Here is a 23,534-nt window from a genome sequence, read left to right as displayed (position 1 = left end):
AATTTTGAGATGTCAATTACCTTTTCTTCAATTAAACAAAAATCCAATCATTAATCCTTTGAGATTACTTGGGCAAACTGTAGCAAATTTTTCTTATGACACATACTTACATGGTGCAGAATGATGTCTATTTTTACTACCTTGCCTATATTCTACATAAAACTTAAAGCATGTCTTCTCTAAATCAATGGTCCCCAACCCTTTTGGCACCAGGGATCAGTTTCGTGGAAGACAATTTTTCCACGGACTGGGGCACGGGATCATTTGGGGATAAAACTATGAAACTGTTCCACTTCAGATCATCAGGCATTAGATTCTCATAAGGAGCGTGCAACCCAAACCCCTATCATGTGCAGTTCACAATAGGGTTCCTACTCCTATGAGAATCTAATGCTGCTGCTGATCTGACAGGAGGTGGAGCTCACGTGGTGATGCTTACTTGTCAGCCTCTCACCTCCTGTTGCATGGTCTGGTTCCTAAGAGGCCACGGACTACTACCACTCCACAGCCTGGGGTTTGGGAGCCCCTGCTCTAAAGAATACTTTTAAATGAGAAAAAACTCTTAAGTTTTAAAATTCATGTTAAGCCCTACTCCAACCTCCATTTCTCTCTTTATAACAAAATTCTATTAACCCATCTTGAAAAAAGATCACAGAATAATTTTATTTATAATGAATGTTTTCTGTCCAGACAACTCATTGGTTTACTCTTATAACAGAGAATCAATTTAAATAACGGCATCAAAATGGAATGAATATAAAACAATCTGCTATTACATAGCAATTTCTTTGATATGTCAAAATTATAGCCAATTAGTCTTGCAATACATGGTCCATTTCCAGTGAAATTCTTAAACTGCTAGGAATTACAATCCTTCATATTGACATTTAACTGTAAAGTGTGCTAGACACAGCTCTCTTGATTGCTTCAGAAGTCAAATAAGTGCTCTGAAGAAAAGGCTGACACCACAAACAACGTCATATGTCATCTATCCACAAACAGGATAGCAATGCCTCCAGATCCTTTGGTTTTTTATCAGTCCCTTTGGCAAGTTAATTAATTGATGATTGTTCCCTTAAAATTAATATAGAACAAATCACTGTCTACACAGTTTGTGCCAACGTCCTTGACTTTCTTGCTTCCACTGATTTGTTTATCAAATCATACAGTGATGGTAGTCTTATTTTATCCATATTTTTGCTGTAAACATTGAGAAATATACCAAGGACAACTAACAGACCAGACCATACATACCTAAGAGGAAGAAATAAGGAAAAAAAACATTAAAATGAGCAAAGTAACAATTTACTGTTAACCATAGAATTGGTAGTCTGTCCATAATAATTCTTCAGTGAAGTAAAATTCTGCTATTAGAGGCTTACAATAATAGCATTAAAATATAGTATTCTTAGATGAAATTCTGTATCTTTTATTAATACATTAAGTATATATAGAGAAAGACACGTTATAAAATATTATATAAGATACAGTTAATTTTAACTTTGGGGATAATATTCAAAGTACAATCCCTACCAGAAGTCTTAAGAATATACTTAAAGCACTGGATGTGTATATCTACCAAAGGCCATTTTGGGAGTTAAACTCAGCTGTCCAATTCGTTGTCTTAGTTGGGTAGAATATAAAGAAATAAAAAGAGAAACATCCCTGAGAAAGTAGGGGAATCATTATAATTATATTTATGTATAACATAATACTATTATATATTATACTTAGTACATGCAGAAAGAAAAACTAGTTGATAGACAAATAATAATACATTGATGGAAATTAATTTTATGGTTCCCTCTAAACTTATAGATTGCTAAGTTTTTGGTAGGAAACTTCACAATCCTGACCAATGTAAGTTTAAATGATACTAATTTCAAACAAATAGTAAAAACAATATGATAGTAAACACTTTCACACACACACACAATACAAGCTAAGTAAGTCTTTAGGATATAACTTACAGGTTACTTCTCTACCTTAAATCCTTTGTGGAAACAGGCATCAAATAAACTAATACTTTTTAAAAGCAGGTGCTGTAAATATATAATTTATATATCTGCAGTACGGCAAAGGGAATCCCTTAAACTCAACAACATACACATCACTCACATTCATTCATAATAGAAACAGGTCACATTTGCACAGGGCTTTGGTTAGGCAATTTAAGTATACAAAATGAAAAATTCAAAATAATAAATTATAAACATTTCCAAAATAGCAGAAGACACCGTGATAGATAAGAGGTCAAGATGAAAAGGTTTCTTTATAAAGTGTAACAGGAAAAAAAACCCACACACACACACATTCATTTATATAAAAATTAACACACTTACTACAAAAAAAGAAAATGTAGAAAAGTTGAAATTAAGATTAAGAGAAAATGTGAAACACAGCATTTACAAATTGAGAACTAATTAAAAAGTACTTACTGAAATGTGAATGGTTTAGCAAAGAATATAAACGAAAGTACAATGGTCATTGCTTTTCTTCCTGTTGTCACTGTAGGAGCAAAAAACTAGTTTAGAACTTACCTACTATCTTGACAATATTTTAGAAATCATTTATTCAACAAATATTTTCAGAGCTGACTATATGCCAGAATCTGTGAGAGGTGCCAAGACAACAATGGAAAGTAAAATCCAACCAACCAGCCAAACACACAAAAGTCATTGTTCCTGTTATTACGGAGTTTAATTTTGTAGGGAAACAGACATTAAATAATTAATACAGTTAAATGTTAGGGTACAACTGTAATAAGTACTTGATGGAGGCCATGGTATTATGAAGCCAGAGTAAGTCCTAGAGAGATGTGGTTTGGCAGAAAAGAAAGGCTTTCCTAAGGAAATTATGATTAGGTAGAGGCAGGGGTTATTCTTTAAATATAGTCATCTATGGGATCCAATTAAATTTAAGAGCTTCTGCACAGCAAAAGAAACTATCAATAGAGTGAACCAGCAACTAACAGAACTGGGAAAAAATGTTTGCAATCTACCCATCTGACAAGGGGTTACTATCCAGAATCTACAGAGAACTTAAACAAATTTACAAGAAAAAAACCAAACAACCCCGTCAAAAAGTGGGCAAAGGATATGAACAGACACTTTTCAAAAGAAGACATTTATGCAGCCAACAAACATATGAAAAAAAGCTCAACATCACTGGTCATTAGAGAAATGCAAATCAAAACCACATTGAGATACCACCTCACACCAGTTAGAATGGTGATCATTAAAAAATCAGGAGACAACAGATGCTGGAGAGGATGTAGAGAAATAGGAACACTTTTACACTGTTGGTGGGAGTGTAAATTAATTCAACCATTGTGGAATACAGTGTGGCGATTCCTCAAGGATCTAGAAATAGAAATACCATTTGACCCAGCAATCCTATTACTGGGTATATATCCAAAGGATTATAAATCATTCTATTATAAAGACACATGCACATGTATGTTTCCTGTGGCACTGTTCACAATAGCAAAGACTTGGAACCAACCCAAATGCCTATCAATGATAGACTGGATAAAGAAAATGTGGCACATATGCACCATGGAATACTACACAGCCATAAAAAAGATGAGTTCATGTCCTCTGCAGGGTCATGTATGAAACTGGAAACCATCATTCTCAGCAAAGTGACACAAGAACAGAAAACCAAACACTGCATGTTTTCATTCATAAGTGGGTGCTGAACAATGAGAACACACAGACACAGAGAAGGGAACATCACATACTGGGGCCTGGGGGTCGGGGGGCTAGGGGAGGAATAGCAGGGGATTGGGGAATTGGGGAGGGATAGCATTAGGAGAAATACCTAATGCAGATAACGGGGTGATGGAGGCAGCAAACCACCACCATGGCACATGTATACCTATGTAACAAACCTGCACGATTTGCACATGTACCCCAGAACTTTTAGGATTTTCATCTTCTCTTACTCTATCCCATTGCATAGCATCAGCATGAAGATAGCGCAGTGGACAGAAGGAGCGTAGGTTTCTCACGACCACAGAGTTACCATACCAGCTTAGAGGTGGTAGTATGGTAAAGAGCACAGGTGTGCAGCCAGACTGCCATTGCTGGAACTTGCCTCTGGTTGACTGAGTTAAGTCATTAACCTTCCTGTACCTCAGTTTATCCATCCGTAAGATGGAACAATCATAGTGCCTAATTTACAGGACTGTTGTGAGATTAAAATAATGGTGTCTGGCACATACTAAGGCTATGTACATATTAGCTATGATTATTACCAACTCTGGCTTTCTTTTATGTGAGAGAGAAAAACTGCCTGGACCTCTAAGGCAAAGGCTGTACCTTACAGTTTTGGCAAATGACACAGGTGGCATATTGAGTCATCTGTTCCTCTTACTAGGCTGTACACTCCTCCAAAGCAGAACAAATACAACTGATTCTTCTACAGGGCCAAGCAAAGACCAAGCATGGAGCAGGCGCATAGTGGTCACTGGTGGAAAGGGAAGCTAATCTGGTTGTTGTCTTAGAAAATGTACAAATGAAAGGCCTAAAAAGCTTGTTTAAAGTGTACCTCTCATACTTGAAATGCAACAAAATTGAAATTTTCAGTTATAGGTTAAAAGAATATAGATGCAATACTTTCCTTGGAGGTTTTCATCTCATCATAATTTTATAGAAAGTTCTTTTAATGTTACTATTCTGATAAACGTATAAGTTCAATTTCAAAATAAGAAATTAAGATCAAATTCTAAAGAAACACCATAAGCCAAAGAATATGTTGGTGAAATATGTTAATTTTCTTTTTAATGTAAAGGAGATGTTGCCCTTATGTTTTGAAAAAGAGCATCAGAGAAAATGTAAATGCTTATTTCATAATCAAAGCAAGTAAATCTCTCCTACCTGTGACAGCAATAAGTGCACCAAAAATTTTAATCAAAGCCAGAACAAAGGAGATTCCAAAATACCCAGTGAGGGAAAAAAGGAACGCATAACCATAGGTCCGAATTGGATTCTGCAACAAATAAAAACGCCTGTCAGAAAAATGTAAAACAAACCCCGAGGTATTAGAAATAAAATAAAACTACAGATTTTAATCAACTTTTTGAGCAATAAGCTGTTTGACAATGCAGTCAAGCAAATATTCTTATTTTGATTTAATGAAAAAATAATGTGGAAATTAAAGATCCTCAACTTTCCTACATTATAAAAGCTTAAAATGAATTTAAATATCAATCATTTCATTTCTGAAATTAATTTCTGATTAGCATATGTCATATTAAAGGAGGTATATGTATGATAGCCTCTTTTGAACAAGGAAAATTAGAAATATAGAGAAAATTATTTAACAGAAGATGTTTATTTTTTTAAAAAAATGTGATTAGTGTTTACCTTTGCACAAAATGTTACTGCAGGGCCTAATCCACTAGTGCATGTTAATCCCAGTAAAATGTACACAAAACCGATTGAGTACGAATACAGCACCTAGAGCAGATAAAAATAAAGCAGAAAAAAGTACTATCAAACTGAAAGTGGAAGATCAAGGGTTTTAACTATATGGCACAATTAGGTTTGCAGAACAAACAGTTTAAAAGAAACATTATCATTTCAATATGGTCCAAGTTTCCAGAAATAATATTTGATTATAATGTTTTATAAGTCTATGCCTCATTTTATGTACAAAATAACACCTACTAATACTAATCCTTTCATATATGCTTATATATTCATTTCTTTCTAGGCTTAATTACTGAAATCAAACCAGATTTTCATTGTCAGAGTTCGAAAAAAGTATCCTTAAATGAACAAAACAAAAAGCTTTAAAACTACTTATAAAACATAAACAAACATTAAGTTTCTAAAAGACATTAAAATATAATGAAAATAATCAGTATATGGCATATCTACTGCTTAACTTCTCTATTTTCCAACCAACCTTTTAATCCCAATTTGCTATGCTTTTCATAAACAGAATTAGCAGCAGCAGCAGCAAACCTAAATAGCTGCCCTGTGTCAGGCAGGTACTATGCTGAAGCTTGGTATGGACTATTCTATTTACTTCTTAAAACCACCCTAGAAGATGGGCATTCTTGTCATCATAATCCGATTTCCAGATGAAGAAACTAAAACTTAGAGATATTAAGTAATTTTCCCCAAATGACAGCTAGTAAAGCCAGAATATGAACTGAGTTATCTCATTGCAGAGTCTACCATCATAACCACTGCATTATATTAACTAACCACCTACATTCCCTCAATTCTCTCTGTGCCCCTCCTTACCTTATCTACAATGAGTAGTGATGATGATCAAAAAAAATCTTAACCAGTTTCCTGTTATTAGAGAATACTTAAGTTGTCCCATTCTGTGTCAAGAAAATAACAGAAAAGAATAGTTCTGTCTATCTTTAATTTAGTATGCTGTTTCTATCCAGCAAGTGGTTGGTTATAAAATCAATGCAAACACACACACACACACACACACACACACACACACACACACACACACATATTTTCCTATATAAAAAGTAGGTACAACACAGAAAGACATTATTTGCAATAACTGCAAAAAGATGAAATAAAACTTTAATAAGTTATTAACAATACCTTTAATAAGAAATGTGCTGGATTTACATGAAGAAAACTTTAAACTCTAATGGACATTGGAAAAAAAAGACCACATGAGTAAAAGAAAAGTCATACCTTATTCTTGATTGAAATAATCAAGATGCCATTCTCCCTAAATTAATTTATAATTCAATGCCATACCAATCACAATACCAATGGAATTTTTAGTTTATTTGGGGATATAAACACCCCAGAATAACTACTGGTAGTAATACTCTGCAAAAGAAAAGGAACAATGGTAGCTAGTCCTAACAGATAATAAATGTATGATAAAGCTGCTGTCATTATATGTACTATTGCAAAAATAAATTCAAAATACAATTCTGAATGCTACACTAGAGTATGTTATGATAAAGAGGGCATTTAAAATGAGCTGAAAGTAGATTATTTAATAAATGGTATTGGAAAAAATGGGTAGTCATTTGAAAGAAAAGTTTTTTTTTTTTTAAAGTTTTAGATTGGATCAAGGGCTTAATAAAAAAGGAAATCACAAAACTAGTAGGCAACAAGGATGAAATGTTCTAAATCTCAGGGTTGGGAAAGTTCTTTTCGACCATGATACTTAGCCAGAAGCCAGCAAAGACAAGACAAATTGGGCTGTATAAAAATTACAAACTTCTACATGGAAAAATACTACACACTAGAAAGAGAGGAGAGAAATAATGTAACAAAAGATTTTTTTTAATACATAGAAAACTAAATCCATGAGAAAAAAATCTGTCAACTATACAACAAGCAGCAGTGCTAGTTGTAGTTTTAGTCTTTACCTTCCTAGAATGTTTGAATGTATTACTTTTATAAAAATGATAAACTAGTTTAAAAATGCAATGCTAGTCTTTGATATGATAACTATTTCATCAAATTAGGTACATCACCATTTTTTAAGTTTGTCTAATTTGAAGAAAAAGCACTAGAGTATTTACCATTTCAGAATTAGAAGCATTATGAAGTTTCATAGCTTTCTCTTGAACATTTCCAATGACAGCATCTGCACATAGTGCCAGGGAAATAAGCACCACACCTTCAAGAAGGTATTAAAAAAACAAACAGAAAAAACTCCTTATTTAAACATATGAACACTAATCAAGTTTTATGAGAAATTTTATCGGTCTAAAAAACAAAAGCATATCTTCAACTATATTTGTTTGGTAATTCAGAATATTATAATCCACCATCAGTTGTAACAAATACGTAGGTGATGATATTTAAAAAAGAAACTGAGTTAGTGCTGTCATCATTATCACATTTCAATAGCATATAAAATAACAGTTCCCTAAATATTCCACTAGTGGAATAGTTCCACTAGTTCCATAAGCGTAGAAGAAACTCTTAGGATATCTATCCATTGGGATTGGTGGCTAGTCAGTTAAAGAAAAGAACAACCACCACCAAAAAAAAAAAAAAAAAAAAAAAAAAAAAAAAAAAAAAAAAAAAAAAAAAAAAAAAAAAACAAAAAAAAAAAAAAAAAAAAAAAAAAAAAGATGAGTAAAGTTATTTTTGAAAAACCTTATTATTACTAAAATCTTTCATTTAAATCACATAAACATGCATGAAGCTGCCAAGGCCTTTTTCTTTGAGCATGGGTCCTGACCAGAATCCTGTATTTTCTCTTTTGTACAAACACACTCATAGCACACATTTTCCAAGATTTCCAAGGAGTTTTTGTTTAAAAGTGCACCACAGAGTGCAGAATCCTTTCATATGTTCGCTCCTTTAAGGTAATGTTTATATTTATACTAAACTGTCTACTATAACAGCACAGCATACCTTTCCTTCTTTAGCTAAAGCAGTGACATGTAAATGTGCAAGTGCAAAGTTTTTTTTCAAATGACAGTTGAAAATGATTACTATTGTTATTCTCCTATAACTCATGTGCCCATTTCCAATTCTGCTTATCAAAGTTTTTGACTGGGCAAATAGCCCCCTGCCCTGTCAAAATGCAAGCGCACTGAAAAGCAAACAGTTTTATCTACAGAGCTGTAATATTGTTACATCTTATATGGAAAGTCCAAAAGCTTGATTAGATATGAATATCGCAGCTGTTATACTATCATTTAAAATCCTTAAGAAATTTTAGAAATTCGTATTCTAAACTAAAATGCCTGTAAAGTAAGAATATAAATAAATTGCTTACCTGTCAGGTTGAAATTTGGTGCAATTGTGCTGTCAGCGAGGGTAAACCATATCAGACCAAGGCTCATACATATGGCGGCAGACACATCTGCAATATTGTAACGCTTTCCTGTATAAAACAACTGTACGTTGGCTTAATTATGCAAATACCCAACCAGCTTTGTGTTAGCTCTGTGTTAAGTACAGCAGGGATTTTTTTTTTTTTTTTTTTTTATATCCAATGCCAAAAACGTAAACAGTTAAGTCAAGGCAGAAGACAGTCACAAGAGGGCTTCTGAAAACTACCAAAGGGAGCTAATATGTCCCTGTAAGTTAGAAGCGAGAGCTACTTTATCTGGTATAATAGTGACACTAAAATACGTATTTCAGCAAAAACTGACAGCAAGAATAATGAACACCTACACACATTAAAAAATTTCCTGGAAATGTAGTGCCTGTTTTACTTTATGCATAATAAAAGGTTATGAATTTTCTTCTAGTTTTTAAGTTTACAAAGTAACCAAAGTAATGATTCTGGTTATATGACTCTAAGTTTGCAAATGTCATAATGATGAGGTAACTTCCAGGCAGGTGAAAATTAAATTATTTTAATATATCCTTATTTTAAAAATAAAATGTACTGTGAATTTTTGTAAGGATTATAAGGACAATATTATATGTGTCTAGTCAGTTGGGACACTAAAAATGATTTTTTTTTTTTTTGGGAGACGGATTTTGCTTGTTACCCAGGCTGGAGTGCAATGACGCCATCTCGGCTCACCGTAACCTCCGCTTCCTGAGTTCAAGCAATTCTGCCTCGGCCTCCCGAGTAGCTGGGACTACAGGTGTGCACCACCAAGCCCAGCTAATTTTTTGTATTTTTAGTAGAGACAGGGTTTCACCATGTTGACTAGGATGGTCTCGATCTCTTGACCTCATGATCCACCCGCCTCTGCCTCCCAAAGTGCTGGGATTATAACTGTGAGCCCCAGCGCCCAGCCTAAATATGATTTTTAATAGGGATTAGGGTCAATTATTTTTTCCTATATGAAGTTATCCTGACATGATACATGAAGCAGTTGACAACACTTTCATTTTTAAAGGCTTATTCTGGAATGGTATCTAATGCATAAATGAAATCAGGCTGTATAAGAATTTCCGTGATACAGAAACACTAGACTATTAAAACATGAATATTCCTCATGACAATTAATATGATAGGTCCACTACTTGTTACTATTACTGCCTTTTCGTTTACTCATATTTCCACAAAACTTGTAACTTAGCTGGGGCTCTACAAATCACTAAGCCAGCAAGATTGGTAAAAATGCAGTTCTGCTCAGATTAAGCTTTACTTCAATATGAGAAATGCCCATGTACAATGAAGGTGAAGTGTGGGAGCCCTGGAGAGTAGAAACATGAAGGAACAGAAAAGAGGGACCTTTGCAGGTACTTTTGAGTTAGGGTTTCAACATTTAACCATGATATTGCTGGAAATGTGGTAGATTCCAAAATAAAATAATAGAACAAAGTTTTTTTTTTTTCCCTAAGTCCAAATTACTGACTTCAGATACTAAGGCATATCAGAGAGAGATCAGTGTTTTTAATAACTTATTTTGGTAAGACATCATTCAGAATTGTCATAATATCTAGAATGCTCATTGAAAATATAACAGAAGTTTAATGTTTTTCCTAATGCTAGATGCCAAAACATAGCCTATTAGTTTTAAATAGTATAAAAACATATCATTACAATACCTTGAATAAAAACTCCTCCTAGCATAACAGGAATCAATTTGCAGCACTTGAAGATGACTTGGGTAGGGTAATTCAGGTGGCCCAAGGAAGTGTTTGATAATCCCATAGTACCCACAGTTAGAAAAGCTATTATCATGTAGGTTTTTCCTGGTATTCTGTAAAAGACAATTTTTAACACCTTCATTTTGGGACCCAATTCATACTACTGAAAGATAATGTGTTCACAATGTGTAAATGTCTAATTACTTTTCTAATTTCTGGTTAATATTTCTGGAAATATCATTAAAAATATCACTATTTGAAAATCGTAATACTCTTGTATAAAAAAGTTAATAAAATTAACAATTTACTTTGATTTAGTCAACCATAAACGAGGCCACTCAGTTATGTAAAAAAAGGGTTTAGATTTTTACTGAAGGTATAAATGTTGACAAAAGGTTTTCTTTGACAGCAGTTCTGGCTACAAATAAAAACCATCTTAACCAAAGTTAGAGAATAAGAGTTTTTTTATTTTATTTTTTTTAAGACGGAGTCTCACCCTGTCGCCTAGGCTAGAGTACAATGGTGTGATCTCATCTCACTGCAACCTCCGCTTCCTGGGTTCAAGTGATTCTTCTGCCTCAGCCTCCTGAGCAGCTGGGATTACAGGCGCCTGGAGACAAGGTCTCGCTCTGTTGCCCAGGCTGGAGTGCAATGGCATGATCTCAGCTAACTGCAACCTCTGCCTCATGGGTTCAAGTGATTCTCTTGCCTCAGCCTCCTGAGTAGCTGGAACTACAGGCATGCGCCACCACGCCCAGCTAATGTTGGCCTCCATGACGGTAAAAGACACCTTAACAATTTTAAAACTGTTAATTTTTAACTCTTGAATTGTTGTTTCCTAATGTTTCCATCTAGCATTAGGAAAAATACATCTATTCATTCTGCTAGAATAACCCCAGAATAATTTCTCTAGAAAAAGTTTATGTGGTTTAAAACCCTAGATATATTTTTTATAACAATTATCTTATAGATCATCTCTCTGTATTCTATGTTATAATAATCAACTTTAAGATGAGGTATCTGACTCCCTCCTCATGATTTCAATCTATCTAGAGCCTTAATTTAGCATCTTCAGAATTTGGGCCATTTCTGTGAGCATACGCTCACTTTGACCATGTATTTAATGGTCTAAACTAATAATCTTGTACACTGATATGACGAACAAAATGAGGCTCTATTCATATTAATAATGCTGCATAGATGCAATTTCCACTTTAGAATTTGTGTTCACATTGAAATCAAAATTCCTCATCTTATATATGGTTGGATATAAGGTAAAATAATTTACTGGAAAAAGTCAACTAAAACGCATCAGTTACATTTTGATTCTGAGGTTTCTTTTCTACTTAACTACTAATATAGTAGTCATCTGTGAAAATCCACATGGAAATAACTTGGCATGCCCATACATCAGTGTAAACGTGCTCATGCCATCCATGGGACGGGACCTTCACTGGGATATCATCAGTGATGGTGGAGGACCACTTCTCCAGGTAATGATACAAGTCATGGTTGTCAGATTGCCTCAAAGATAAATGGCAAATCATTGGCAGAAAATAAAAATTCAAGTCAGAAAAATTAAAAAGAATGAGTAGAAACGCAGTACAGCACAGGTAGAAAGAAAGCCACCTTGAAACTCAGGAGAACTAAATCCAAAAGTAGCTCCAAAGGGAGCTAAAAAAATTCCCAGCATTCCTCCAGGTCTTTGTTTTCTCATTGGTAAAATGAAGAAATTAGAATTGATCAGCCTGCCTCCAGGATGCTATTTAATTCTTCAATTGCTTGCTTCCTTAGACATGGGGAGAAAACTTTTTTTTTTTGAGATGGAGTCTTGTTCTTGTTGCCCAGGCTGGAGTGCAGTGGTACAATCTCAGCTCACTGCACACTCCGAGGCCTCCTGGGTTCAAACGATTCTCCTTCCTCAGCTTCCCGAGTAGTTGGGATTACAGGCACCCACCACCATGTCTGGCTAATTTTTGTATTTTTAGTAGAGATGGGGTTTCACTATGTTGGTCAGGCTGGTCTTGAACTCCTGACCTCGAGTGATCCACCCAAAAGTGCTAGGATTACAGGCGTGAGTCACCACGCCCAGCTGGGGAGAAAATTTTAACTTTAAAAATCTGTTTAAGACAAATCTGACAGCTCTCCTTCATTAAAAACTTACAGTAATTAATGTTAAAAGGTATTCTTTGGTGAAAAATAATAAGCAGTATATTTAGGATATTAGAATTTACAATGTACTTCAGGGTGCAGCACAATTAAATAAATTCAGATATGGATGTATTTGCACAAATAAATTCAGAAATACATGATTGGGCATATTTTTATTGTAACATACCTTTAAAGACTTAAAAAGTTTTCTTGTGCCTTGGAAGGAAAAGGTTTCAATTCATAATTACATTTATTATAAATACATAAATTCTCTTCCCAAATTCTTTCATTTATATTTAAATCGAAAACAAATTATTTGATGTTTAAATATGTTATGGTCACATGGTTTAAAAGGATAAACATGACTTGAGGCCCCCTTCCCCATCATCTGGGTAGCTGATAGGGAGGTGTTTCTTTCTGAAATCTTACAGTTAGGACATGCATCTTTATTGCATCATTTTTTACATACAAAGGACAGTATTAGTGTCTTTTCAATCAGAGGCCCAGTAGTTAAGTAGTGAATCATCATAAGGCTTCCTTATGTATTAGTCTTGACGGATACATTTAATTACTTTGTATTCTATCACTTATGGCTATTTCCGGTACTCTTCTAGGTCTTTGTTTTCTTATTGGTAAAATGAGGAAGCTGGATTTCATCACCTTGCCTCCATAATTCTATCATGGAGAATCATGATAGAACATAAAAATAATGAAGATGATATTCTAAGGTTCAAATATTTTTACAATAATTGCTATAATAATTTATTGGCAATAAAGACAGGTTGAGAGGCAAAATGAGACCCACGAAAAAATGTGTAATATAGATTTAAATATTTTTAATTGTAGTTACTTTGATACAAACTTCAAAACCATTTTATGTTAAAAAAAAAAAAGCTGCACAATTTTTGCAATCTTCACTAAAGGATTAAACATTTGTATCAAGGTTAGTATGTTGGTATTACAGTCGTTATTACATTTAAACTGCCCCATAGATACATGATATATACACATATTAGAGTATGACAGAATGCGTACACTTCTTACATTATCCAAGAAAATTTTATATTCAAATTCCTAATCATTCTGTTTAAAATCAGAGACTAAGTTCCACTGCATATTGTTCTATATGCCATTAAAAATATATCAAGATATTTCTCACATCTAGATGGTTGCTAACTGAAATGGTAGTTGTCAAACAAGCACATTTGGTCTTGATGAAAAGAAATAAAATGTGTTTCTCTAATGCTTAAGAATGCAACCTCAGCTATCAGACATCATATGGCAATGTTAGCTGGGGCACATCCCACAAAACATAACATTAACTTCACATTCTAAAAAAGCAGTATGAAAACAGATACGGACGGCGTATTCCTCATCCAAAATGGTGGGGACCAGAAGTGTTTCAAATTTCAAAATTTTTTTTTTTCGATTTTGGAATATTTGCATCTGCATAGTAAGATATCTTGGGGAATGGGACACAGGTCTTAATATGAGATTTATTTATGTTTCATATATATATTATATACATAACCTGAAGGTAATTTTATAGAACATTTTTGATATGGTTTGGCTCTGTGTCCCCACTGAAATCTCATCTTGAATTCTGTACTCCCATAATTCCCATATGTTGTGGGAGGGACCCAGTGGGAGATAATATGAATCATGGGGATGGTTTCCCCCATACTGTTCTCATGGTAATGAATAAGTCTCACAAGATCCGATGGTTTATCAGGGATTTCCACTTTTGCATCTTCCTCATTTTCTCTTGCTGCCACCATGTAAGAAGTGCCTTTTACCTCCTGCCATGATTCTAAGGCCTCTCCAGCCAGGTGAAACTATAAGTTCAATTAAACCTCTTTTTCTCCCCAGTCTTGAGTATCTCATCAGCAGCAGCATGAAAAAGGACTAATACAGCAAATTGGCACCAGGAATGGGGCGTTGCTAAAAAGATACCAAAAAATGTGGAAGTGACTTTGGAACTGGGTATCAGGCAGAGGTTCGAAGAATTTGAAGGGCTCAGAAGACAGGAAAACATGGGACAGTTTTGAACCACCTGGAGACTTGCCGAATGGCTTTGGCAAAAAAGGTGACAGTGATGAACAGCAAGGTCCAGGCTGAGGTAGTCTCAGATAGAGATGAGGAATTTGTTGGGAACTGGAGAAAAGGTGACTCTTGTTATGTCACCTTTAGACATAACAAGGGACTGGCAAAGTGACTGGCAGCATTTTGCCCCTGCCCTAGAGATTTGTGGAACTTTGAACTTGAGGGAGATAATTTTAGGTATCTGGTGGAAGAAATTTCTAAGCAGCAAAGCATTCAAAAGGTAACTTGGGTGCTATTGAAAACATTCCATTTAAAAAGGGAAACAGAGCAAAAAAGTTCAGAAAATTTGCAGCCTGACCATGCAGTAGAAAAGAAAAACCCATTTTCTGAGGAGAAATTCAAGCTGGCTGCAGAAATTTGTGTAAATAACAAGAAGCTGAATGTCAATCCCCAAGACAATGGGGAAAAGGTCTCCAGGGCATGTCATAGGTCTTTATGGCAGCCACTCCCATCACAGACCAGGAAGCCTAGGAGGAAAAAATGGTTTCGTGTGCAGCCTAGGAAGTTGGTGCCCTGTGTCCCAGCTGTTCTGGAGCCACAGTGCACATTTTACATAATTTTGTACACAAATTTTGTGTGTTAAGTACTTATGTTTGGAAGCTTCCACTTGTATCACATTGGCACTCAGAAATTTTCTAATTTTGGAGCATTTTTGGATTAGGAATGCTTGACCTGAAACTCAGATTTCATTTCGCCACTGTGATGTTAGTTGTATTAGAAATGAGTAACTGCACCTACTTCAGTGAAATTTATAAAAACCAAGTATGTACATCTAAATATTTTACCACGTTTTAAGAAGATATAACACTGTCAGTTGAGCCTAAAGCTATTATTTTTTATTTTGTAACACTGTATTTGAGAAGAGACTTCATTTTTTTCAGTGCATAAATGAATACAACATATTTAATATTATTAAGTTGGTGATATTGATAAAAAATCATACTTATTAGATGTTTTGTTAGTAGGAAGTATACATTTCATGCATATTCAGTATGCCAAAAAAAAAATTCAACTAATACAAGTGAAATATCAGAAAACCACATACCTCCTCCTTTTGTCCTGAATAAGCTGAAGTTCTATTAGGCCAAATATGGAGTAAAAGGCAAACTGCACTAAAGTAAGGTACCAGCCATAGGACTTAAAACCCTCCATTGAAAATATTAATTCCTGCCAAAAGACACATGAACACTGTTAAGTCCAAGGCAGCACATTAATTTCCTCACAATAAATTCTTATAAACACAACATTTTTAAAGAAACCATGCCCCACCTCCAACGACAAAAAAAAAAAGTAAATTAGAGAGATTAGAAGCTCTTTCATACTGATGTTATTTTTTGAAATTCTTGTAATATTTACATCAGTTATTAATAAGCCATTCTTAACAAGTCATTAAGATGTATTCTAATAAAGTTATCTGGTTTAATTTTAATTGAATAAATCAAATTAATCAATAAATCAAACTGAATAAATGAAGTGTATGTATGAATATGGGTATATCTATAAAAGACACTTCATTACCAAACCCCAACCATTTTCTTTGAACTATTTTGATATATAAGTATATATAATAGTAGCAATGTCAGTTTTCACAAAATGAAGTGGTCAAGTTATAAACATAATTAGCTGGGGTTTGTGTAATTTAAAAAAACTTTGCATAAACCAGTTATAACTTAAAATATCTGATTATTAATTATAGAAAATTTGTTTAATGAAACTTACATTGAAAATTTCAAATTCATTTTCCATTGCAATGGCTAACTCTGTTCCCAAGCTATTTGGTAACATTGGTATGCTGAAAAAAAAAATGTTTCTCAACAAGAAATTCTAATCTCTATTTTTAATTGCTCTTCATTGTGGTATCTCAAGTTTTATATCACCTACTAGTGGAATATCAGCTACTATAAATATTAAAATTTTTAATTCATGTTTTTGTTTTACATTAATATTCTTCATAGCATTCTTTGCAAGCTAACTAAAAAACAGTCACAATTCTGCATTCACTTAAATTTACTTTGATATTTCATCCACAAGACAATGAAAAAGAACACAACAATTTTTAAGTTCACTAACTTCTTGGTGCTACAGAATATTGGAAATATTATCTGTGTTTTAAGAAAATACATCATTTTCCTTTTCTTAAATTACAAAGGCTTTCTCATGTTATGGGAAAATATCCACTAATTAAATAACCATTAATAAAATTAGAACCCATTCCAACATCCTGTTTTCACTAGCTTGGATTTTCACCCATCTAACCCATGTCTTCGAAGGTCAGAAATTTGCTCCTGGCCAAAGGTATACAACTTCTCCAAATATAATGTAAATATGAGACAAATTGTTGGAATGTTAGAAATGCTTTGTGCCAGCAAAAATCACAGAACAGTGAGATTCTGGCAAAGTCAGAAGACAAAGCCAATAAGAATGAGAACATAAGAGGTGCTTAAAAAAGAAATGATTCAAATATTATAGGACTCAAGAGATACCATTAGAAAGCCATAAAATATCCTGATATATTGTTGCAAAAATGATTTTTTATTACTAAGCTCCAAGAAGCAAGAGCAAACTATGTAATCATTCAATAATGTTGGAAGACATCAACCAATACTTGAATCATTCTTTCTCTTGGAAACACATGGTCACCAATATTACTTACATTTGGTTAAATATTTAAAAATTAATTTTCGTAATTATGCTTTTTCAAGATAGTCTCTACATGTCCCTCGTCTCCACTTAAAATATTTACCTCTTGAATTTTGATGTTTTCAGCAGACTTACTTTTAAGAAGCTCTTTTCTTCTACTATACAAAAAAATTCAAATTTATGAATCAGCCAGTACCCTGTGACTATCTTAGATAAAACTAGTAAGTGCCCATATTGACTGCAATTATTATCATTAACATATTACAATCATATAATTTTTACCTGCAAATATCCATAAATTAGGTAAAATACAAAAACTCCAGCAACACATATGAAAAATTGAGTAACTTTGTTAAACTTGCTGAGATTCACGCCAAGTACCACAATGTCATCAATTGACTTGATGTGTGGTGACATTGTTTGGGTTTTGGATGGCACAGTGATAGAAATATATTTCCTGGAATTGTTGAATTTGAGATCCATTGTTACTTTGCTGCATTCAGTGCTTTCTGAGTTAACTTTGTTGTTTTCCTGGACTCTTGTTCTGTCTTTTGCTTGCTGTATCAAGTCCTAAAGAAGGAAATAAGCAATTAAAAGAAAACGTTTAGATGATAAAGTTCAATCCTCCAAATAATATTCCAAATCATACTTTAAAATGATACAAATAAGTCTGTTTCTCTCTGGACATTAGTATATTAATTGTTGTATTCTGGGTTCCAAACCACCAAAAACAATATGCCTGCAATCTTCAAACAATTTGTCTACCACCGATAAAGATCAGTACATCACTAAACTGAATATACAGTATACTTATTTCCACAGCAACAAAAGCTAGTATTTCACCAAAGAACCAAGCATGCCTTTGCCTCTCTATAGTTTATGCATACCATTCTCAAAAATAAAGTCAATATTTACTTGTGGAAGAGTAAAAAATAAGTAATTCTCCTTTAAATACTAAGACAATTCTAAGATATATTTGCTAATGACATTTAAAAAATCAACTAAAAAAACTAAGGCCGGGTGTGGTGGCTCATGCCTATAATCCCAACATTTTGGGAGGCTGAGGCAGGGAGATTGCTTCAGACCAGGAGTTCAAGACCAGCTGGGCAACATAGCAAGACCCTCTCTCTACAAAAAAAAACAAAAAAACAAAAATTAGCTGGGTATAGTGGTGCATGCCTATAGTCCTAGCTACTTGGGAGGCTGAGGCAGGAGGATCACTTGTGTCCAGGAGTTTGAGGCTGCGGTAATCTATGATTGCATCACTGCACTCCAGCCTGGGTGACAGAGCAAGACAGTCTCTAGAAAATAAATGGGAAAAACAAAAAACAAAACTAAGGCCCTTAAAAAGCTAGATTTATCAGAGACTATAGAAAGTATAATATGCTTTAGCAGTAGCATCTCTTAGGTTAAAAAACATTTTCTTCCTCTGGAGCAAATCATTTTAATTTACGTTCTTCTGGGATACAAAAGGCTGCAGAAAATGTCATTTTTTGTCAGTCTGAAAAAAAATTATGGAGCCACCAATTTCTCTTTGGATTTATATAAACGGAAATAATGAACTCCACGTGAAGACTGAGGAAAGACTGAAGAATTATGACAAAGTATAGAACAAAGCTATGTAAAAGAAGTTATTTTCTTAGAAACAATGCATCTATTTTTAATTCCATTGGGAATAAAAATTTAAACTCAGCGGATGAAGACAAATAAGAATAATTGGTAATTTTTTTTTTTTAAACTGTTACAAGATGGTTTAAAGTGGCCAAAATTAGTCACCCCTTCGTGATCACTTCCAGTTTGCCAATTTATAGAGATTAACCAGGTCATCCTTAGTAATCAAAGGAGGGGTCAAGGATCTGAAAACAACTTGTAACTAACAATACACAGCCACCACAACATTTTATAGGACACCTGCCATATTTCTAAATAGTAACGTGCAGTTTCATGAAGTTTACTGTGTTCCTCTTCTGTTTCCTTGTTTTCTTTTGTTCTTGCCTCCCACATTATGTTTCAATTGTTGTCATTTGTAAGACTTTTTATGTAATCTTGCAGGTAACTTCGAGATGTGACTTTCTTTTAAAACCATGCTTTAAATTATGTCTCCTAAATATTTGGTCAAACCTGTGTTTGAATGTAGAAGAGATGAAAACTTTAACAATTTACTCTTTTCTATAATGTGTGGGCATGAATATAGTATACCATTCAAATAAACTTGGCCTTACATATGTCTCTAAGTTTTCTCTCCTTCCACTTTCAATAAAGCCCTAAACCACCCATGTTTTATTCCTGAAATACACCAGGGACTTTCAAACACCCCTTCCTTCTGTTCATGACATACTTTCAGCTTGAGGTCTTTTTTCTCAAGGTCAGGTTTGGAAGTTCAGCTTTAACCTCCCCTCCTTTGTGACACCATCACTAATCCCCCCAGTTATTAGAAAAGAGAAACTGAAAGGCAAGACTCATATCTTATTTGTCTCTGAGTCCTTGGTACCTGGCATATACTCTGACCTGATATCCAGATGAACCAAATAAACTAATCCTCCCTCAAACTTCAGCTTGCAATCACTCACCTTCTGCTTGGATACGATTTTTGAAATGGATGGTGGTATTGACAAACTTTATGAGCAAAACTGAAAATCTTATAGAAAAAGTGTGGGAAAAAATTACAAATAATGCTTATTTACACATACATACAGCATAAATAAAACTTCTAGAAAATATCTTTCCTTTTATTGACATCAAAACATTTCTCCAGAAGGTCACGCTTTCCCAAAGTCACCTTCTTCTGAGATGTTTGTAATTTAGTAAACTGCCAAGCAGTAATTTAGTAAACGGACTCAATAAAATGATAGGTAATATAATAAGAAAGCAGTATAGCATAATGCTTTCTCTATGCTTTGGAATTTTGACAGGTATGAATTCAATATCTGGCTTTGCTACTCATTAGCTGAGGAGTCTTGGGCAATTTGTTTAACTTTTCTGAGCTTTAGATTCTGTACCTTCAAAAGTGGGAGGAGTTAAAAATGTGCCTATCACAGGATTTTTGTTAGGACTGTAAGAATAAAAGTAAAAGTGCCTGGCATATGACAGTCCATAGTGTGTTAGCCGTCGTTATTCAACTCATTAGAAATACTGCTAGGGTAGATGGTGTGCTGAAGCTGACTCACCCCTTTGATGTGCAGCTGGAAATATGGACCTGAATTTCCAACCCTGGCTTCTCTCTGACATCCAGAGCTCTATGTTTAAATGCTTCTTTGATACAGCTACTCATAAACTCTGCTGGTACCTCATATTAAAAATGTCCAAAGCTGACTATTTTCCACTCAAAACAAATATACTGTTTGTTCCTATATTCCCAATCTTACTTAACAGTACCTAGTATGAACCACAGGCCAGAAATCAGTTATCTTACGAGTCTTTCCTTTTCCTCACATTCTATATTTTGCCAAGATTCCTGTTAACTCTACATCTATAACTACATCTAAAATGTGTTTCAGACCCTACCCCACCAGGTAGCCACTTTCTCTTGCTTAAATTACTAGATTAGCCTGTTTATAATCAACTCGTCCCTTTCTGAACCATCTGTCACATGGCTCAACGTGATGTCTGATCATGCTGGACCCATGAAGAAGGCCTTGAAATTAAAAATGAGTTGATGTCCTGTACCCTAATATCGTATTATACATATTTTTACAAATATGTAAATTATAATAGTATAGCTTTTTTGTTTTTATACTTGTTTCTCCTAAAAGCATATGAAATCCTTAAGGCAAGAGACGGTATCTTCATATGATGTTCTAGCACATAACAAAAATGTAAGATTAAATGAAGGACTTTATCATACTTTAGAAGCACCATTTATTTAACTGACGTTATTCTGCCCCCTTCCAACACTTTACCGCTTCTAATACACTTCTTGGCAACTTTATGTGCTGCAGATCTAGGCCCCAAGTGCAGAACTAAATCTTTCTAGCACTGTCTTTTCTACATGTGTGCAAAAATACTAACATCTCTACTGAAATTCCCCACAAAACATTTGAAATGAACATGAAAATAAATTTGTTTCCTATCAGTCTCATAAAACCTGCCCTTCAAAGCCTTGTACTTAGAATTCTGTTGTATTAATAAGAACATCACTGGTGAGAAAGTGTGACTGATGAAGACCTGATACCCAATAACTGTGATCATTGGGGAATGTTTGCCATATCCCTTCCACTTCAAACATTAATGACCAATATTAACTATCATCTAAAAAAGAAATGGGCCAAAGTCCTTGTGGTGCAGGGGGCAAAAATGAAGCACGGAATTAAAAATAGTTTTCAGACTAAATGATTAACATTGTGCTTTACTTTGGAAGTTCACAGCAATCCTTGAAACTAAAATGTTAAAACAAAAATCACAGGTGTGTATCATTGTCTGAGGCCTCTTTCTAAAGTCAACACAGATATTCTACTGCTAAAATGAAATAAAAAGGTAGCATTTCTGGCATACAATGCATATATAAAAATTAAAATTAACTAGTGACAATGTTGAGTTACAATGACCTGCTGAAGTCACAATGATTTCAGTTTATTTTTGAGTTTTCCAACCGGAAGGAAAAACGTCCCACACCAAAAAAGGTAGAATATGGAAAAAGAAGTCATTATGGTGTCATTAATCTGAAAAAACGTGGCTCTAACGATATTTTGCCACACTCAAAGTTACAAAGAAAAGAATCTTGCCATGCCATTATGCCTTGATTAATTGCGCTTCGTAATCAATCAGGGCCTATGGTGTATGATTACAAAACAGAAAAAAACAAGGTTCCATCTCATTTCTTTGTATACACATCATTACACAAAGGTGGAGAAACTACATGATAATTTTTGAAGACTGTTCTTTTTTTTTCCAAGAGAAAAAGTTAACATTAGACTTAATCTATGTTTTAAGTAATTAGGTAAAAATAATGCTAAATTATTTTGAAATGCTGCCTCCTCCAAGTTCCAAACTATCTCAATTCACTTAGAAAAACGTTTAATTAAGAAACAATTCTAGACTTCTGATACCCTAATGCTGAAAAAATGCAGATACTCTACACTTTAAAAGGATTTTGTTAGCACACCAAATCATTCCACCTTCTACTTTCCATATTCCTCAAAAAATAATAAAAAGACGGGGGAGAAAATTCAGTTGCAAAGACTGGAGGAAACTTGCAGAACTTCTAGTGGAAGTTTATGCCATAAACTTAATAGCCCGGCAAGAACAATCACATTCTACTGAAAGCTACATGGAGATTGAGAGTACCCTGGAGTGCCCCTATTTAATAAACACGGAACCCGGAAATGGTTAACTACAAATACAGTTAAGTCTAGATGTAATCAGGTGACTGACAGTTCTGCAGAGACCTCGAGAACAGCGTAAAAGACCCTTTGAGGTTACCTCACCCCTGCAAGTCCACAGACTGGGACCTGAGGGAGTTCTCGCCAGCCCGAGGGAGAAAAAAGGGAGAGAAGAAACAGATGCTCCTCCCTGGAAACCGTCCGGGCCGGTTTCTGCTCTTTAAAAAAAGGGAGTCACCCGTTTCGTCCATCCCGACCTCATTCACTCCTCGATTGCTCCTTCTGTATGAGGAAGATAGGCAGTGTCAAGATTCTCTGGGGGAGAGGTGATCTAGGTCCCAAATACAGGCAGGGACCCGGAGGCACGCATACCCCAGGCCGGTACGTCAACCGGAATGGTGACCACAGCCTGGATGGCGTCTCAGCCACACGGAGCATCTCCCCCTCCCCAGGTCCGTCGCCATCACCTCCTCTTCCTCCTCCTCCTCTCCCACTCCTGTACTTTCCACCGCGGCGGTCGCCTCCCCGGAAGACACTCGCAACTCCGGCGCCCGCGGGCCACTTCCGCCTATGTGTCCCAGCACGCGTGCGCAGACGCGCGGCCCCGCCTCCCAGCCGGCCTGTCGCAGCCGCCAGGGTGCGCCCCGCTACCTGCCGCGCATGCTCTATCGTGTTGAGACGCAAGGCGGGCACTGCCTAGGTGGGCCCGGCGGTGGGAAGATCGCGCTTCAGCTCTTAACTCCACCCACTGAAATGGAGTAGGGCGGTGAGCGCCGACCTGGTGGAGAATCTCATCATTCCACCAGCG

At 35.0% G+C, this 23,534-nt stretch overlaps 1 protein-coding gene across 7 annotated transcripts; it reads right to left on the bottom strand.

Moving 5' to 3' along the window:
* Positions 1-638: 638 nt before the first annotated feature.
* On the bottom strand, positions 639-23,316 carry SLC35B3 (solute carrier family 35 member B3). Of its 7 annotated transcripts, XM_037737859.1 has the most exons (11): positions 23,194-23,250; positions 22,827-23,008; positions 17,691-17,978; positions 15,814-15,935; positions 10,473-10,627; positions 8,737-8,844; positions 7,526-7,623; positions 5,370-5,462; positions 4,881-4,992; positions 2,439-2,508; positions 639-1,254 (listed from the first exon to the last, which is right to left on the bottom strand). In XM_037737859.1, exons 3-11 carry the CDS (start codon positions 17,889-17,891, stop codon positions 1,104-1,106), a joined length of 1,110 nt encoding a protein of 369 aa, XP_037593787.1. In that variant the 5' UTR covers positions 17,892-17,978; positions 22,827-23,008; positions 23,194-23,250; the 3' UTR covers positions 639-1,103. The 7 variants fall into 7 exon arrangements, with proteins under 7 accessions (XP_037593787.1, XP_017382212.1, XP_017382213.1 ...); XM_017526723.2 differs by lacking the exon at positions 22,827-23,008 and having other exon boundaries at positions 23,099-23,316; XM_017526724.2 differs by lacking the exon at positions 22,827-23,008 and having other exon boundaries at positions 23,194-23,313.
* Positions 23,317-23,534: the final 218 nt, after the last annotated feature.

Source organism: Cebus imitator, unplaced genomic scaffold, assembly GCF_001604975.1.
Source record: "Cebus imitator isolate Cc_AM_T3 unplaced genomic scaffold, Cebus_imitator-1.0 Scaffold43, whole genome shotgun sequence".
Taxonomy (NCBI): Eukaryota; Metazoa; Chordata; class Mammalia; order Primates; family Cebidae; genus Cebus; species Cebus imitator.
This window is presented reverse-complemented; position numbering and strand designations above follow the sequence as displayed.

Coding starts and splice junctions, on each gene's coding strand:
- SLC35B3 (XM_017526723.2), bottom strand. CDS start 23,164: ATGCTCCGTGTGGCTGAGACGCCATCCAGGCTGTGGTCACCATTCCGG. Junction 5,463..7,525: donor ATGCTTCTAATTCTGAAATG/GTAAATACTCTA, acceptor TATCTGCTCTAG/GTGCTGTATTCGTACTCAAT. Junction 1,255..2,438: donor GCTAAACCATTCACATTTCA/GTAAGTACTTTT, acceptor TCTTCCTCTTAG/GTATGTATGGTCTGGTCTGT.